Source organism: Chinchilla lanigera, unplaced genomic scaffold (genome assembly GCF_000276665.1).
Source record: "Chinchilla lanigera isolate Chin_1 unplaced genomic scaffold, ChiLan1.0 scaffold00013, whole genome shotgun sequence".
NCBI lineage: Eukaryota > Metazoa > Chordata > Mammalia > Rodentia > Chinchillidae > Chinchilla > Chinchilla lanigera.
Window position 1 is genome coordinate 27,701,265 of NW_004955414.1, and position 17,938 is coordinate 27,719,202.

The 17,938-nt window shown below is 52.0% G+C and overlaps 1 protein-coding gene across 9 annotated transcripts in view; it reads left to right on the top strand.

Moving 5' to 3' along the window:
* Positions 1-17,938, top strand: part of Mical2 (microtubule associated monooxygenase, calponin and LIM domain containing 2) — a 203,410-nt gene that overhangs the window by 100,442 nt on the left and 85,030 nt on the right. For 6 of the 9 annotated variants that reach the window (XR_001233109.1, XR_001233110.1, XM_005380297.2 and 3 more), the window contains 8 exons: positions 1,252-1,401; positions 2,737-2,859; positions 3,889-4,080; positions 4,308-4,409; positions 5,572-5,697; positions 15,125-15,232; positions 16,215-16,404; positions 17,658-17,746. Coding sequence is in view for 6 of the 9 variants with exons in the window: in XM_005380297.2 (XP_005380354.1) it covers positions 1,252-1,401; positions 2,737-2,859; positions 3,889-4,080; positions 4,308-4,409; positions 5,572-5,697; positions 15,125-15,232; positions 16,215-16,404; positions 17,658-17,746 (1,080 nt within the window). In the remaining 3 variants the exon portion in view is untranslated. Of the gene's footprint in view, positions 1-1,251; positions 1,402-2,736; positions 2,860-3,888; positions 4,081-4,307; positions 4,410-5,571; positions 5,698-15,124; positions 15,233-16,214; positions 16,405-17,657; positions 17,747-17,938 lie in introns of those variants that run through there. The other 3 variants (XM_005380298.2, XM_013511826.1, XR_001233111.1) reach the window with 2 other exon arrangements.

Here is a 17,938-nt window from a genome sequence, read left to right on the forward strand (position 1 = left end):
TTGAGAAATCTCACTGACCACTTAGCCTGGCAGTGCTTTTGTGCTTCCGTGGTGTAAAGGAGGAGAGCCTGTGAGGACAGGAGCAGACAGTCTTATTTGAAAAAACCACAGTAATTTTCAAATTTTTATGGTTAACAAATGAACTAGAGAAATCTTAGATGGAACTCCGTTTTATAAAACGGCATGACCCAGCGGTCAAGGCCTACATCACCACTTATAAGTCATGCTGCTCTCATGTACCCTGCTAGGATGGGATGCTGCAGGCGTTTGCCTCTGTCGCACCTTCCCAAAGCCCATCACCCCAGTCTAGTCATGGGAAAACATCAGACCAACACAGCCGCTTTCTATAAAATAACTGTCCAAGTGTCAAAGCCATGAAAGACAAGAAAAGATGGAGAAATTGTCCCAGATTAGAAGAACACAAGGAGACGTAATGACTCAAGGAGAGTAGGCTCCTGGATTGAAGCCTGGAACAGAGAAAGGGCGTTGTGGAAAAACTGATGCAATCCAAATAAAGCCTGCAGTTCACTGAACAGTGTCGGGCCAAGGTTAATTTCTTACTTTTGATAACACTACTGTAATTATTCCAGACATTACACTTAAGGCCGCTGGGCAAAGGGTATGGTACGCAGGAACAAACTGTGCTATCTTTGCAACTTTTGTGTAAATCTGAGATTCCTTCTAAATTAGAAGACTTTTTTAAAGAAAGCAAACACTCTGCAGTTCTGGGTGAAGTTGGGCAGGGCCCATGGAGGAGCCAGGAGGCAGAAGCCAGCGTCTGTGCCTTGCCTGACTGGCAGCCTTTGCTGCCTCCATCCTCCTGCTCCTCGCCCGTTCTCAGCCACGGGATGTATTTGGAAAACTGTTTCCTACAGCGCTTCTTTGTTATCATTCATTTTTGCAGTAACGGCTTGGGTGGGTTTTTCCTCCCATTTTATAGATGAGGAAATATCAGAGAGGTAAGTTGCCAAGGTCACAGAGCTGGGGACAGAAGAGTCAGGCTTGAAAGCCTAACTGTCTGGCTCCAAGGCTGGCTGTGCCCCTCTTTTGCAGACGTTTGTCCCCCGCTTGTGCAGACGTTTGTCTGCCCAGTGTGGTCTCTACCAGGTAGACTGCTGTTATGCCTCTCTCCCTCAGCCCATGGACAAAGTCCTGCTTCGGGAAATCAGTCCATGTCTTGGGTCTCCGGCCTCCTCCTTGACACCCAGGTTCCAGGACGCAGCCTCCAGTGTACTGTTTTGACCTTTGCAGCCGTCATCCTTCTCCAGCCGTAGCTTGGGCTCCACTCAAGAGTGCGGCAACAGTAAGGAAGCAGGAAATCAGAACAAAGTCAAGTCCATGGCGAACCAGCTGCTGGCCAAGTTTGAGGAGAGCACACGGAACCCCTCAGTCCTGAGGCAGGTGAGTCAGGCCAGGTGCTCACGGGGCCTGCCTTCCTGGGAGTGCCCAAGAATGTTCAGACTACAGATGGAAGGCAATGCGCCAGCCAGGCCTGATGGAAATGTGACTGGAGCCGCTTGGTCAGGAGTCAGCAGCCCCTTCTCTGAGGCTGGATAGCAACTCTTTTATACAGTCCTTTGGAGGCCATGCCGTCCTATTCAATAATGTGTTTCTGCCATTGCAACATAAAAGGCTCTATGAATGGGACCAAAACAAATGCGCATAACTGTGTTCTAATAAAACTTTATTTATAAAAACAGGCCAGATTTGGCCCCTGGCCAGAGTTTGCTGATATCTGTTGTGCATTAAAGAAATCTATTTCATAATTTGGTTTTGCTTTAAAACCACTACTTGATATACAGCCACTTTTGAGATGGTATATCTTGAGGGAGGTTTTGAGCTGCTGGCTGTCGGTAGAGGGGGGAGTGCTAAGTCCACAGTCAGAGGATTCATCTGACCCAGAGGAAGCTGACTCAGATCTCCAGAGATCAGGGCAGCTTCCCAAGCATCTCTGGCCCTCTTCTCATCCTATAGCCCAGTCAGCCTGGCTGGACTCCTGTGTCTGACCCCAGTTAGTTTGAAACTAGCACATGGTCATTGCTCTGGGTCAAGCTGCAGACCTCTGTCTGATGCTAGTCAGGATCTGTGTTCATGGTTCAGTGTGCTTCCCTGGATTTCTTTTGGATTCTGTTGTCACAGTACAGAAGCTTGGGGGAAAGCTTATATTATATTTAGCCTACGGAGAATACCTGTCCCATCACATTATGAGATCCCTTTCAGGAGCACAGAGTCTTGCTCGATTGGCTTTTTGTCTCCTTGGTGTAGGCCCAGGAGGTGATTTCATTATGTGATTCTCTAAGAATATTCTCCATTGCCCCTTCTCAGGGCTTGGCTCCCAACAGGGTGGGTGAGGGTTCTGTTCCTTCAGAAGGTCGGGGGCATCCCTGTCCTGGAATGGGCAGGAAGCTCCCTATTTCCAGGAGGACTCCCTGGTTGGTCACCCTGGCCTGGCACAGGCTCTGGAAGTGCCAGCTCAGAACCCTGGGTCTGAGCCAAACCCAAGGCCTGTGGGATTCACGCCTTGTCCAGGAGGAGGGGACTCCAGGCCTCACTGGTCACATGCACAGACAGTGGGCTCAGGTGTCCTACTGGGCTTGGCTTATGGGAGCCTGGGCAGCCCCTGCGCTTGCACACTGCATCCCCTGCTCCTCTTCTTTCCTCCCTCTACGTCTCTGTCTGACTCACCTTTTCCTTCCTGTCTCCTGTGGCTGCTTCTTTGGACCTTTCTGCTCCCAGGAGCGCCGTGTGTCGGGGATAGGTAAGCCCGTCCCGTGCTCTCCCTCTGATCCTCCTGTAGACTCTCACTGCTCCACGCCAGAGGAGCCCACTCCCAGCCCGCCACCTCCTCAGAAAAGGCAGGTAGGGCTCCTGCCAGCGGCTGCTGTCTTGGGGGACACTGATCTGGGGGTGGGATCAGTACCTCCCTCCATCCCCACATAGGGTTGAGTATAGGTTCTCTGGGCAAGTGGACATAGCCTGATGTGGCTGCCTTTATAGGCGAGAATAACCATGTACACAGCACTGGACACACTTGTTGATCCTCCAGCAGTCAGAGGTACCCACTGACCAACTTCCACACCCTTAGCATTGCTGCGTGGGTGCACAAACTGCACCACATAGAACAGTGGTGGCGAGCCTATGGCATGCGTGCCCCAGCAGGCTGATTGTGTCACTGAAAGCTCTGAAAGGTTCGCCATCACTGATGCAGGGCTTCATGCAGCACAGAGCTTCACATGCAGCACTTGAAGAGAGTGATCGCCAAGTCAGTGTGGTGTGAAGCCGGCCTGGGCTCAAATGGTCACATGCCGCACCCTTGGAAGGGGTGAGGCTGGTGCGTGGCGAAGGCCGCCCAGGTTTTGGAGCAGCCAGAGCCTGTGGCTTATTCCACCTGGCTTCTCTGGGTTTGGAATTTGACCAGAGTCACTATGAATAGACCACACATTCCGACAGAGGTAGGCTGAGGCAGGTGCAGATCTGCTGCCGAGGTTGTATGTCTGTGTGCCTAAGAATCTCCTGTGGAGCTTTTGACAAAATATCCACGTCTCACGCTCGCTCAGACCAATCAACCCAGTGCCTCCAGAGGCCAAGCCCACACCCGAATAATTTTTAAAGTAGCTTAGATGATTTCAGTGTGCAGCCAGAACTGAGAGCCAGGGCTGTATAGGCTGGGGAGGATCTGGGGTGAGGCCAAGATTATATTGTTAACAAGCGTGTCAGGTGACTCTGATTCAGGTAGAGAAGGGCTGTCCCAGAGGCCATCTGGCACCTCCTCCCCTGTCTCTGGTCCTCATGAGAATCCCTCACAGTGGGGACTGTGGAAGGCCCAGGTGGGAAGGAAGCCTTGTGTTCCTGCTCCCCCAGCTCTCCTCTGTGCTTGTCATGGGGCAGGTGCTCAGAGAGCTCAAGCAAGTGTCCACTGGTGGCGACTGTCCAAGCCGGCCCTGGAGAGCCAGGGCCAAGTCTGACCTGCAGCTGGGCAGCCCGGAAAACCTTGCCACCCTGCCTCCTGCCTGCCAGGGAGCACTGGCCCTCTCAGGGGTGCTGCAGCGGCTGCAGCAAGTGGAGGAAAAGATTCTCCAGGTGAAAGACCATGCTGGCCCTCTTATCCGTAGCTGGGTGGCTCTCTGTCCTGCCTCTCCTCCACCTGCCCTTGATGGGTCCCTTCTCCTCCTGCTCCTTCCTTGTTCCCATCCTGCTGTGTGCCTGGTTTGTGAGACAAGCTCCAGACCCATGCTCTCCCAGCCGGAGCAATCCTCCCTATCTCTGTTACTCTCTCTCTCCTTTCTCCTTTCTCGCCTTGACTGCAGAAAAGGGCTCAGAACTTGGCCAACAGGGAATTTCACCAAAAGAACATTAAAGAGAAGGCAGCTCACCTCGCCTCCATGTTTGGACATGGGGAGTTCGCGCAGGTAAACTGGGGCTGTCAGAGCCCCCGGGAGCCCACATGCTGGCCATGCACCACCCTCTGGAGCTTGGGTTTTCTCCTCCTTCTTTTATAATATGAGGAATTACTTATTTCTTAAGCCATTACAGAGTGTGAGGTGGCATCTAAAAAAAAATGCAGATTCCAAATAAGTCGCTGTATCATGGCAAAAGAGACAGGAAAATAAGCCCAAGTCAAAAGGAGCTGCTTCCAAAGAGAAAGACAGGCTGTTAGAGCCCAGACACTGGTAATTTCTCAGTGTTCTTGGCGCCACTTTAAAGAGGAGGTGCTGGTCACTTGGAAGACTCCCAGTGTCTTTAAGGTGGAAGCAAACCAGTTGCTCATGCTGCTTTGGAGCACCATGGAGAGACGACCTGCGGGCCTCATCGGGGAGGCACTGAACGATGCCGCAAAGTCATACCCTGGGCTCAGCTCCTCCAGGAGCAATGTCAAGCCAAGAAGCAAAATTTTGCCTTAGCATAGGCACTACAACGCTCTCCAGGACAGTTACTTATTTGGAAACTTGCAGAAAAGAAGACGGTGTTTCCAGGGAGCACTGACACTGAGGCCCATGGGTGGGTGCCGTGGGAAGCTGCCCCCCGCAGCAAGCCTGTCTCTGGAACGCGTCTGCTCTGCCACTCTCACTGCATCTCCTCCAGACCTGTGGCCCTTGCAGCCTGGGAGAGTCAGTGAAGGAGCGGGAGTGGGAGTGACGCTTTGCACTGAGTTCATTGTTAGCGTTCGCTGGGGCTGCCGAGAAGCCAGCACAGTTGCCTGCCCACAGCTGCAGAGGCTCCAGGTGGCCCAGGACTCTCCCTCCTCAGCTTGCAGCCGCTGCTGCAGACCAAGCTCCAGGGCGAGGGTTTTGGGAGTTACCTTGCTCTCGGGGGCAGAGGGAGGCGGGAGCAGGGAGGATCTGCTCCGGCTGTTGCAGCGTGACGAGGGAGCTGGCATAGTCATAGCAGAATGCGGTGTCACCGGAGGCCACATAATCCTGCTTGGCTCCAGAGACAGGTTTCTGTTGGGTCCTGAGACGCAGACCTCGGTGTCTCTCCCGCTTGGGGCACGGGGCTGCATCTGGGAGGCTCACTTCTCTGTGCAGGCCCCTGGGATAATCCTAGTCTGCTCTATCTCTCTGTTCCATGCAGAATAAACTACTCTCTAAAGGCCTGTCTCATACTCATCCTCCATCTTCTCCCTCTTGCCTTCCGTCTCCTGATCCAGCTGCTACTTCCTCTCCATCAACCGCTGACTCTGCTTCTCCTGCCAGAAAGGTAGTTGCCCTCTCTCCCGAGCCTGCCCCACCCCCTGCATGTCCTGAGGTGTCCTCGTGCACGGCTTGGCCTGCTCAGACAAACATCTGGAGCTGGGAGGAAAATTTTTAAGAGGTTTTGCTACAGTCCTGAATTCGGTTTTGGTTCTATGTTAGAACATGCAACACAGCGGAACAGGCAGCGTACAAAAACCCTGCCAAACAGGGCTCATCCATCCAGTGAGGGTTAATCAGGGCTGACCTGGTGCCAAGCACTTTGCTAGATGCTCAGAAAACAAAGAGGGGAAGGTACAGTTCCCTTACTACAGCTTGGATGCAAGTAGCACATGATTGTAGAAATCAGTCACATTTCTACTCTGTGGAATTGCTGAGATGTGGCCCGGCTGACTTGAAAAAAAGGCAGTTTCACATGGTGAACCTAGCACAACCCCATTCATTAATCCTGAAGGCAGTCTAAAAGGCCAAATCGGAGGAAGAGAGAGGAGAGAGGCCTGGCGGAGGGGCAGAGGAGGCAGTGCGGGAGGAGTGGCGAAGCCTGCAGGGGAGGGTGTTGCTGGAGAAGAGTGTAGGGCTGGGGTTTTAGACAGGGACCAGCGCGTGCAAACGCAGGAAGGCAGAGCAGACACGAGATGGGAGACAGAATGTCTGCTGTGACCTCAATTTGGGGACAGAAGGATTCATGGAGGTGTGGAGAGTGAGGGCAAAGGTCACCGTGCTCTGTGTGCTAGGACTTTCATCTTATCCTCTGAGTTATTTTAAGCTGCCAAAGGATCCACTCTGCATTCTAGCAAGATGGCTCAGACAGTAGTGCAGAGGTTAGCTCGGAGGAAAACAGGCAAGGGCTACCTCTGGTATGTGGATTATGATATGCATCCCTAAATAGTGGTCACAGGGCCTGGGATATAGTTCAGCGGTGCAGCGCCTTCCTGGCAAGCTTGAGATCCTGAGCAATTCCTGGTACCGTGCCGCTCTCCAAAAAACAGTCACCACTGGGGCTGGGCCACTTTTTCAGCTCTGGGATGACTGTGCCCCTCTGAGCCAGGCAGGCTGTCCAGCTCCCACGGGGTTAAGTGGCATCCTCAGAGGTTCCTTCCATGCTGTGAGGCTGGTGTATAAACCAACTTCGTGCTACTGCGTTAGTGAGAGATTACAGGTGTCCTCTTCATATAGCTGGAGGTCCCTCCCCCACTGACAGCCACATCCTTAGGGAGGTAGATGTAGGTAGGGTCCCCAAGAAAGGAGGGAAGAAGCTCACCAGCCACACCCCCTCCAGTATAAGTGTGAAGCACCCTCCAGCAGGGCAGGGCTGCAGGAGGCGACACAGAGAAACACAAGCACATCCAATTTTAATGCCACAGAAAGGAGCCACGGTCAAGATAGCAGGAAATTCAGCATCCTGTCCCAGGTCAGCCATTGGCTGGTTGTTTCGCTTAAATATCCTGACCTCTCTGGGCCCCCATTTTCCCCAACATAAGAGCAGTTTTTTTCTCACATGCGAGTTAGCATTATGAGTGAACACGGGCTTTTGAATCATCAGTATCAGCCAGGTGTCAAAACAGCCTTTTCGCTCTGCTAAGGTGAAGATCCTTATCCAGGCAATATTTCCTGCTATAGAGAAGGACTTTTGCCTCCTTGATGGGATTATGGGGTGGGGGTGGGGGACAAGGGACCTGGGCACAGGCCAGGCAGTGGCTGGTGCTTCTGGCTGATCAGGTGGCCATGTCTTGCTCCCCCTGGTCCATGCCCTCCCTAGCTGCTGGGGCCCTTCTGCAGGGAGCCTAGCAAAGCTCTATCTTCTCCCAGATTCTCTGCTTAGGATGACCTGGCTTGGTCACTGCTCTCACATGGTTGAGGACAGAGCCAGGACAAGAAAAGCCATGACCCTGCTCAAATCCCTTGGCTTGGTTTCTGATAGCATTAGTTTCCCGCTGGGGACTAGAGGAGATGCTGGGACTGGCAGGGCTGCTTCTTGTCCATGAGCCCATCCCCCATTGAATCATCAAGCCTTCTCAGTAGAGTTCTGCAGGCAGCTGTAAACGAGTACCACTCATGAAGCCGATAAGTGATTATTCATTCATTCATTCATTCATTCATTCATTCATTCAACAAATACTCATTAAATAGCAACTCAGTGTTGTGTATTTTGTATTATTATATGCAGCATTGAGTCAGAGTGAAATTCCTGCCCTGGTGAGGCTCACATTCTCGTAGGGGGAGGTAAACTATCAGCAATCATATGACCTCTAAGTAATAATATGTAAGGCAAGACTTCTTAGGAAAATGTGGAATGACAGCTGGGGCCTGGAGTGCTGGGAAGGCATGCGATTTTAAGTGGGGTGGGCAGGAGGGGTCTTCCTGAGAATGCGAGAGCTGAGCAGGAGCAGAACCACAGATCAGAAAACAAAGGTTCAGGGGCAATATGAGGACTAGGGGCTCCAACTCCAGTCCAGCGATCTCTGTGCCACAGGGTGCTTGTCAGAGAAATGAGTCCCAAGGCTGGGTCCATGTGAAGCGCTGCACCCAGAGCCAGGAGGGTGCAGATGGCCTGGATTTGGGATGGCACCTTTTCTCCTTTGTTCTCCTGGTTGTAGTAAAGCAGTCGCCTCCTGTTTTTCTTATCCCACCCTTGGCCATCCAATGATGGTGTGGTTAGGCTGTTTTCACAGCTTCCAACATATGAATTGTAGGCTGATGTGCCTTTCAAGTGTGCCTTGGAATAATAGGGGAGCTCTTAAAAGGGGTCACTCTGGGACACCAAGCCAGTCACTGAAACTCTCTGTGCCACAGTTTCTGTAAGTGCCCATATGCATGGGGCCCTGCAGCCTCCCCGGGAGCCCATTGTAGATCATTAAGCCTGGGGTGGTGAGTTCCCAGTTGCAAGCAGTCCCAGAAAGGAGCTTGTCAACCTCTCCCCCAGTCTTTCCTCCCAGGGCTCCCTGCCATTGCCTCACCACCAGGCTTTGCACTCACAGCGTCAGGCAGAATCACAGCTGACGCTGAGAAAACTGGCTGCCCCCTAAAACAGGTGATGACTTGTTGATAGATTTATCTCAGACTGAGGGAACTCAGGGCTTCTCTCCCTGGGAGAGAGTCAGCACCCCCATACCTCTTCCAAACAGAGGATGGGCTGCTCTGATTGCCCAGTGACCCAGACCTGCCTCGACTCAGGGGAGCTGGAGGAAGAAAAATGCACTTGGAAACAGATGCTCAGTCCTTGGCAGCCTCCCCGCAGGCAGCGTGTTCTGTGCCTGCCCTAGAGCCCTACACTCCAATTCGGAGAATGCAGTAGCAGTCACCTCCACCTGGAAGCAGACTGGAGTGAACTTATCAGGAGCAGCTCCTGTTACCCATGGGATGCAAACTTGAGGCATCAGCTCCAAAAGACGCAGCCAGGTTTCTGCCTTCAGGGCCACTTACTCTTTCAGTTGGTGCTTTGATTTAAAGAGCAGAGTGGGCCTGGATGTTTCCCAGCCTGAACAATGTCAGGGAATCCCGAGACTTCTCCTTTGCCAGAGTTTGTCTTTCAAAGCCTTAGACTATGCAATCTATATCCAGTCCTAAGTCCCCACACCATTTTTCTCAACCATCCCGCCAAATCAGCCTCCTCTAGTGCTATCTGCTCCCTACAAACCAGTGGTTTTCTTCCTTGAGGAGAGAGGCTATGCTGATCTGGCCAGTGGCATGGGTGCTGCCATCTGCCAGAACTTTTGATCTCTTGCAAGAACAAGATGGCAGCGAGCGTTTGAGCAGGGGAACTGCTTCACCAGGCTCGGAGCCACGCTTTAGTCCTCCTGCGTGCAAAGAGCAGCGAGCATTGCAAGAGGAGGTGTGTCTGCTCTGGAGGGTGTTTGTTTTAAAACTGGATTTGCAGGGTTTAGTCTAGAGATTTGCATGTTACAGAGAACTAGAGCCACTGGGCAAGTTTTGGCTGAGCAATCTTCCTTGGCTCCATCTGGTACAAGGATACATCTCAGGGCCACCTCCAACTTTATTTTCCATCCCTTTGCCCCAAAGACAGAGCTAGGCAGCTTTTTGAAAGTCTTCAGTGTGCATTCCAGCCTGGCAGATTTGAATGTGCAGAGTGCTGTTGTGTGCCAGGGAGGCAGGGTGCTTAGGGAGAATATGAGCTTGGAATCAGACTCAAGTTCAGAGCCCCCGTTACTCACTGTGTGAACTTGGACAAGGTAGTGGGCCTCTCGAGCCTTCGTTGCCTAGCTGTAATGTGGAGATGTCATCAGCCACTTCTGAGGTGACTGGAATACTGCAGTGATCTATGGTAGACAAAATGCTTGAAGTGTCAGTAAATGATCTCTTTCCTAGTAAAATAAACTTGTAAAAGAAAGCTCGTATTTACCTAAAATACATGCCAATCCTTGTCTTTCTAAAGGAAAAGTAAACAGTTCAGGTGTCTGTCTCCATCCGAGCCACTTAAGAACAGTGAATTAGAACCTGCCTGAGCCTTGGCTGCCTCACCTGCCAAAGGGAACTCTGAGACCCACCTTGCAGGGCTGTGCTGGCTAAATGCATGTGATCAGTAGCACAAGCCTGACACTGAGGACAAATGGGATCTCACTGAGAAGTCACTCCCTGAAGAATTGCCTACATTTCAGCTCTGAGATGCAGTTTCCAGATCCCCTTAAACAAGTCTGTTCCGTTCAATATCCTTCCCACCCTTTGCCTTGGGCAGTTAATTTAGGAGTCAGGTCCAGCCCTGCCTCTGATGTTTCTCATCTGAGGACTCCTCAGTGAAGATGTCCTTACCCATGGGAACCTAGGAGACCCCTCTGGCCCTACCCATTGAGGCCTCCGCTTCCCACAAGGCCTCAGCTCCAAAGCCCTGGAAGCTTGACTTATCTGATGCCCAGAGCAGGACACACAGTCACTGGATATCCAGTGTTTTGGGGCCGAGTTCCAGGCTTGAGGAGTGACGTTCCGTAGTTTGGACACCTAGGTCCCAAGAGCCTGTTTCATCTTTTATTCAGAGTATCTTGCCAGTGCTAGGAAGATGTGTGTGGAGGGCGGGGGGAGGGGGTAGTGTGAAAAATGCTTCCAAGAGGAGACTGTGTATTCTTAACCAGGGTGACAGGATTGCCTGAGCAATGCCTTTTGGTGGAGGGCCAGCGTCTTCTGCAGCTTCTGGTATTGATGCTTGTGACTGTGTTTTGTCACTGTGTTTAAATCTAACTCGGAAAAAGGGCAGCCTAGTCGTGGGTAGCTACATCCTTCCTGCTCATGCAGAAAGTGGAACTCTCCTCTCCTAATGAGAAGAGAGGAAAAAGTCTTAGAACATGGAAACAGATCTGTACTAATAGCAGGGCTTCGTTAACTACTTACTGAGGCCTTCTGGCTACCCAGACCATGTGAGACACAGCCCAGATTTTTTGTAAGACTCTTTTGCAGGCCTGCAAGTTGATAGTGGTCTCCCCATTTTACCAGTGAAGGAGTTGAGGTTCATAGAAGGGAAATGGTATAGGTGAGGTTAATCTAAGTAGTAAAATGATAGCCAACCTGAAATGCCACCCATTCTAGCTTGTTCTAATTAGCTGAGAAATAATTAGAATTCAAAAGGAGAAAAAGGTAGTAAAAAAAATACCCAAAATCTGGAAAACTCTAAGAACTTTGAAAAATTACAAAGAATTACAAAAGCATCCTATGAGACTCTAAAATTGCCAATGCCTGAAATCTAGTGAGTAGGAGGTGATCATTTTTGGTGAAATCATCAAAGTGCTCAGGTGGACATTTGGGTAAACTGCACACAACCAGATTGTAAGTGCTCCCTTGACCAGCCTTCCCAGGGATCATACACGGCTTAGCATTCAGTGTGTGAATTGCCTTGCAGAGAGCACTAGCCACTCTTACTGAGGTCGACACTGAGAAGTGTTCTCTGGCAGTTTCTCTGTGAGTTGAGCACGTCTTTATTCTGCAGAAAATAGACAACCTGATAACTCCCCAGCCAGTTACAGCAGGGCCACTCCCAGTGTGGTCCTGGGCAGGGACTGGCCCGTGATCAGTGAGTGCAATAAGCAAAAGTAGCATTGGAAATTGTGGAGCAATTTGATATAACGGCACATCCCAATGTGTGATCACAGTTCTAGTAATTTATGTTTATGGCATCCAGAAGTATTCAGCCATGATACAGCAGAAATTAAAAAAGAAAAAAAACACAGCAAAACTGGTCATTGCGCACACATGAGGAGCACTGAGCTAGCAGAAGCCAGCTGGTTAGACCCTCGACCTTGTGGAACCATGCAGCCATCCTGCCATCAGGACATAGAGAGAGGATGACCTTCGATCCTGGGGGCAATGTCTGCCTTCACACTGGTCTTCAAGTGGGGCTCGGGGGCTGCTTCTATCCCTTGAGTCAAGTTCTCCATCACCTGGCTTCCTTGTAACCTCTTCTAGATGTCCTAGTGTCCATCTTGGTGACTGGAATGGTCTCCAGCAGGTTTGAAAGAGCCGCTGAGCCCCAAAGTGGATCACCCCAAGGATACTTTCAGTTCAGTTCAGTTCCTTTTCATGACCCATGTGCTGCTCAGAGGGTATGAGTGAATGCCACTGGGAGAAAGGAGCCTTTGGACCCATAATGAAAGGAAGGACGAGGTGTGGTCTTCACCCTGAATCCGCTGGACAGGGCCCCATGCTTGTAGAGTTCACAAGGCGCTGCACACAAGCATGTTCTGGAGGCACCCACCAACGACCTCGTAGCCTTCTGCATGCTTCAGTAATTGCTCCCTAGTCAGGATTGCTCAGAAGCTCAGTGGCACAAAGTGCTTATTAGCTAAGTGCTTAATAAGATCGCGCTAGGGACCTGTATTTAAAGCCTGTGAGAGTCTCCTCTCCATCTCTGCTCTATCAGGAGAGGCAATCTTTGTGTGTGGGTGTCATGGCGTCACCCACTGCCTTTCTGGGAGAGAACTGTGGAGCCAGTTCACACACTGGGCCAGTGGAGACAGCCACCCAAGGGGCTGGGCAGGCAGCACTGAAAGAAAATCGCTCCTGCCTTTATCCCCCTCTTCATTTTAATATAAACCCAGAAAGCACTTTGTCTTGCAACCCCTGGCTGAGGGGATGAGTTAGGGGCCCCAGTGGGCGATGGAGAATCAGACAAACAATGGCTTATTGTCCCGAGCCAGCGCACCTGAGCCTCCCTGGAAGCAGGAGCCAAGTTTCTCGGCTCGAAAAGCCTCCTGAAAATAGCAGTGAGCATGCTTGGAAGCAGAATCCCAACCTCTCCAAGGCTGGGCCAGCATGGGGGCTGGGATGGAGGGGCGGCAGCTGCTGCCCCTGAGAAGTGGCAGGGTTTGTAAAGCCTGAGGACGCCCCATCTGCCGAAGCCTGAGGGATCAGACAGTCCCAGCAGGCCTGCAGACATGTTCTGGCTGGTCCCCAGGAGCCACATCCAGAGATTATTCCAAAGCTTCCCTGAGTGTTGAGGCTTCCGTGATGAGAAAGAGTCAGAGACGCCTGTGCTGTGTGTTCTTCCCAGCCTGCTGGGCTCTGTGGTGCAGACGACGGCCCTGCTGCCAGGAGGTGGGGAGCCTGCGGTCCTTTGCTTCACTGTCCCCTGAACCTCCTGCTTTGTGTTTGAGGCTGTGTGTTGTCAGATTAGAGGTGGCGTCCCAAGAGCAGCCTTGGGTTCAGACGGAGAGCATCCTTTCACTCGCACCCAGGTCCCTGTTCTTGTGGTCCTGTGCCTGCCAAGCTTTGCTCAGAGACCTTGCAGCCTGCACCACTCGTTCTGGCCTCTCCTAGGAGCTGGATGTGGAGGCTAGGCAGGGACTGGAATTCCCCTCCTTCCAGAGTCCAGGGATCAGAAACTTTATTTCAGAATCTCATGTTGAGAGGAGATCGCAATGTTTCCAGGGAGAGAGGCTTTCAGAGCTGTGGGGAGAAGGGAAGTGAGCAGGGGTTTGCCAAGGGTGTGTGACTGTGCCCGTGCTCAGGGCTGTCAGCTGGAGCCCTTCCCCAGCCCCCTCACACATGGGTGGGGATCCAGGCTTTTGTGGGTACCGCCAATACACAGCACCCACCGCCCGCCATCAGGCGGTGCCTCCAGGGCTTACTCAGGATGCTGCCTCCCCTACTCTGGGTCAGCTCTGCCGAGCACCAGCTGTGGGTCCCACAGGGCACTGCCACAGAGCTCCCCCTCCTGTTCCCTCCGCCAGCCTAGAGCAGCCCAACCATCACTCCGTCCCAGCCACTGTGGACGGCCAAGGTGCCTTTCTGGGAGGGACTCAAGTCAGACACAGACATAGCTCCCTGGGGACCCAGGAGCTGTAGGTAGGCTGGGTGGGCTGAATGCAGAGGAGAAAGAGCAGGAGGAGTCAAGGTTACCCGGACTGTGGACCCAGAGTCTGCTAAGTGCCACACACTTAAATACCCTTGTCTCATTCAGTCCTTTCCATAAATCCATGAGGCAGGTACAACTATCCTCATTTTACTAAGTGAGGAAATGGAGTTCAGAAGCTCAGTGCAAACCCATCAGTGGCAGAGCTGGGTCCCAGGTCCATGCAGGCCCCACTGCCCGCTCAGCAACCCCAGCCCCCAGGAAGGCAGCTCTCTGTCTTAAGGGCTGGTTCCCGATTTACTCCTTTCCTTCGCTAGGCTTCTGTGTCCCACAGGCTCTCGCAGGCTGTGGATACACAAGTGTGTGCAGACCTTGTGAGTAGTTACTGGGCTTAAACAGCACAATTTTCCCTGGATGAGAGAGGCTTGAAGACCCCAGGCTGAGGTCAGGAGAACTGAGAATCTTCCGGAACCTTTCGGAACCTTCCAGAGCCTTCCTGGACCTTCTATTTATTTACTAAGTAGGTCCCTTCTGCTCTCTGGGATTCATTCACCCCTTCTGTGCATCCAGAGGTTCAGTGCATCCCTCAAGGTCTCACAGCCGCAATGGATATGGTTCCACAGTCACCTGGTTTACTAGGGGACATAGGTTTTGAAGTATATTTTCCAATTTTTTATTGTGTTAAAAGACACAATTAAAATTTACCACTGTAACCATTTTTAAGTGTATGCTTCAGTGATATCAAGTACATTCATACTGCTGTGCACCCATCACCACTGTCCATCTCTAGAACTCGTTCATCTTATAAAATTAAGACTCTATATCCATAAACAATAACTCCCCATTGCCCCTCCTCCATGCTCTGTATCCACCGTTCCTGTCTGTGTCTGATTTTGATGGTTCCAGGCACCACATAGAAGTAGAACCTTCTATTTGCCTTTTTGTGGCTTCAGAGTTTTCTTTCTTTCCCCCCGGCTCCTTCTCAGAATACCTGCCCCTGGCGGGTCTGCCTCTCCTGTGGTTGTGTGCTGTTTGCATGGGCGTACAGAGCCCTCACCCGCATCCCGCCTTGCCGACTCTTCCTTCTGGGCGTTAACTGCCTCTTCTTTGTCTCTGTTCCTCTGCCTCTGCTCTTGGCTAGCTGACAGTAGGGAAAGTGTCCAGCGGAATAGGGGCTGCAGCTGAAGTCCTGGTCAATCTGTACTTGAATGATCACAGACCTAAGGCCCAGGCCACCTCTCCAGACCTGGTAAGGATGTGCACCTGTCAGCCTTCACCTGCAGACACTGGCTCTGGCCTCCAGGGTGAGAGCACTGGATGCAGAGAGGAAGGCTCAGGCCTCTAGCAGCTGCCCTTCTCAAGGGACCTGAGGGTGCTGGGAATGGGCTGGACCCAACCAGAGGTCCAAAGGACCTGTATCTCCTCAAGGACAAAACAATGATGGACTGAGTCCTTGTGGATGATTCCCAAGGCAGGGCACCCTCTCTCCCTTCTGTGGTTTTGAAGAACCATTTAGTGCACAGGCTGCACGTGGCCATCCACCGAAACCAGCATCCCTGACCTTCGGTGTCTGGTGTCCAGCCTGAGCAGCGCAGTGCATCAGACCGAGAACCCAGTATGATGAGAGCGCACTTTTCCCTTCTCCCACGAGGCACTAGCTGCCATCCCCAGCGATGCGCTTGGACAGTTCCTCCCGTTGCCTTTGGCATGTTGCCTCAGAGTCCCCCCGAGCCAGCCCTCCCTGCCCTAGCCCTCCTATTTTGCCTTTGGGAATCTGGCAGCCTGGGATCTGCAAGAGACTGGCTGTCCCTTTTCTCTGCTGTCTTGATCGTATTTAAAGCCACTAGCTTTTCTCGCCTGATCTAAGTCACTTCAGGGGACCAGGTCTTGTAAAAACCTCCTCAGCAAGGCCCTATTAGTGACTCCACTCTACAGCTCAGTGATACTTCTCCCCCAGGACAGATCCTGGAGAGGGCATCCCTGGGCAGACATGTTTGTGGGTGGTGCCCTTGTATCAGACCAGGCAGCATCGCGCCCACACAGGACCAGATGAACCAGCCTGGGGAAGAGTCCCTGCAGGTCTGGGTCCCAACTGGGAGTGAATCTTCCCACGTGAGAAGCAAATAGGGCCCCAGAGGTCCTGGTGACTTGGTTGGGAACTTCTAAAAGCCAAAACCTGGCCTCTGAAGGCTCACTAGCCCTCACACACAGCTCTTCCCTCCCCACCCCAGGAATCTATTACACGGAAGACGTTTCCCCTGAACGTGGGTGGCAGTGACACCTGCTACTTCTGCAAGAAGCGCGTGTATGTGATGGAGCGGCTGAGCGCCGAGGGCCACTTCTTCCACCGAGAGTGCTTCCGCTGCAGCATCTGTGCCACCACCTTGCGCCTGGCCACCTATGCCTTTGACTGTGAAGAAGGTAACCCCAAGGGATGGGGCAGCACTGCAGCTTGCCTTGCATTCGTGGGCCTCTGGGGGCTCTGGGATACCCACTACTTCCCAGCAAGGAATCCCGTGTTACCAGGAAAGCTGTTAGGAACCCTGAGGCTCCTGCTAGGGAGGGAATGGAGGCATCAGTGCCTACATTTTGTTGTACGAGGCAGTGGTGGCACCTACCATGGCTGAGGGCTTCGCATACACTATCTCATTCAGCCTGGCCACCTTCCACGGTCCCCATATGCCCAGAAAATCAAACCTGATAACCTCTTTACACACCCAGCAGCACACCTGGCATGGAACAAGGGTTTAATAAATGATGGTGTATTACCAGTATCTCTAAAGTATGTGTTATAGTTACAGCCATAACCATAAGATCTCCTCTGATAAACGACCTACCCGAGATCACTGAGGAAGGAATTATGCTCCTGGGAGTGAATGAGCATTTCATCCCTTGATATTATTGCACTGTCATGATAATGTGTCATGGCACTGGGGACTGCGCAACCTCACACTAACCTGTCTGGATTAAAGTCCAGTCTACCCCCTGTTAGCCACTTCACTTTGTTAGTTTGTTAACTCTTGTTTATGGGCCTGTTAACCTCTTGTCCCCTCAGCTCCCTTGATTGTGAAGTGAAAATAATAATAGCACTTAGCTCATAAGATTATTGTGAGAACTGATGGGTTAGTTCATGTGCCTAGAATAGTGCCTGGTAGACAGTCAGTCCTGCCTGACGGATCCTGGTGACTGTCATCATTACCATCTCCGTTATTATTGTCACAGCAGTGAACAGGAAGGTTTTTCTGGAAGCTATCCTTGGTCCTGGGCAGTGGCCAGTTACCCAGCATGTGCCTTCCTGGGTCTTCTCTTCCCCATTCCTGCTTCTCAGCCATCCCCACCTCCAGGGACCCCAAGAAGGAGGACTGAGGGTGCTGATGCTCAGAGCTGCCCATTTTGTTCCCTGGCAACTGCTCTTGACCAGAAACTTGGCCTCAGTTTGGCTTCAGGATTTTAGCTCCACCCACCTCACCTCAGTTGCTGGAACCTTTTCTGAGCAGCGAAGTGTGCAGCTGCTTCACCCTGGAGCCGCTTCTTTAGGACAGGTGACCGAAGGCTGAGCTTGCCTGGGCTTGCTTCCATTGTTGGTGCACTCCAACTTGGTCATAACAAGCATGTGGCTCATGTCTACTGTGGTCTGGAGAAAAACTGTGTGCATGTGTGTCTCTTTTTTACAGGCAAGTTTTACTGCAAGCCTCATTTTATTCACTGTAAAACCAACAGCAAACAGCGGAAGAGATGGACAGAGTTGAAGCAAGAGAGAGAGGTATGTTGTGTCTCAGAAGTGCCGGGGAAACAGGGAAGACCCACTGAATGAAGAAGGTCTTCAAGGGTTCCTAGAGGCCCAGAGACTACACTCAGACAAGGAAGAGACTCCACTTCCTGGTGTGGGTGGTCCTGTCACCTGGGTGTTTTCAGCCGGCCTCTAGGACTTGCCCTGTTCCTCTGAGGAGCCCAG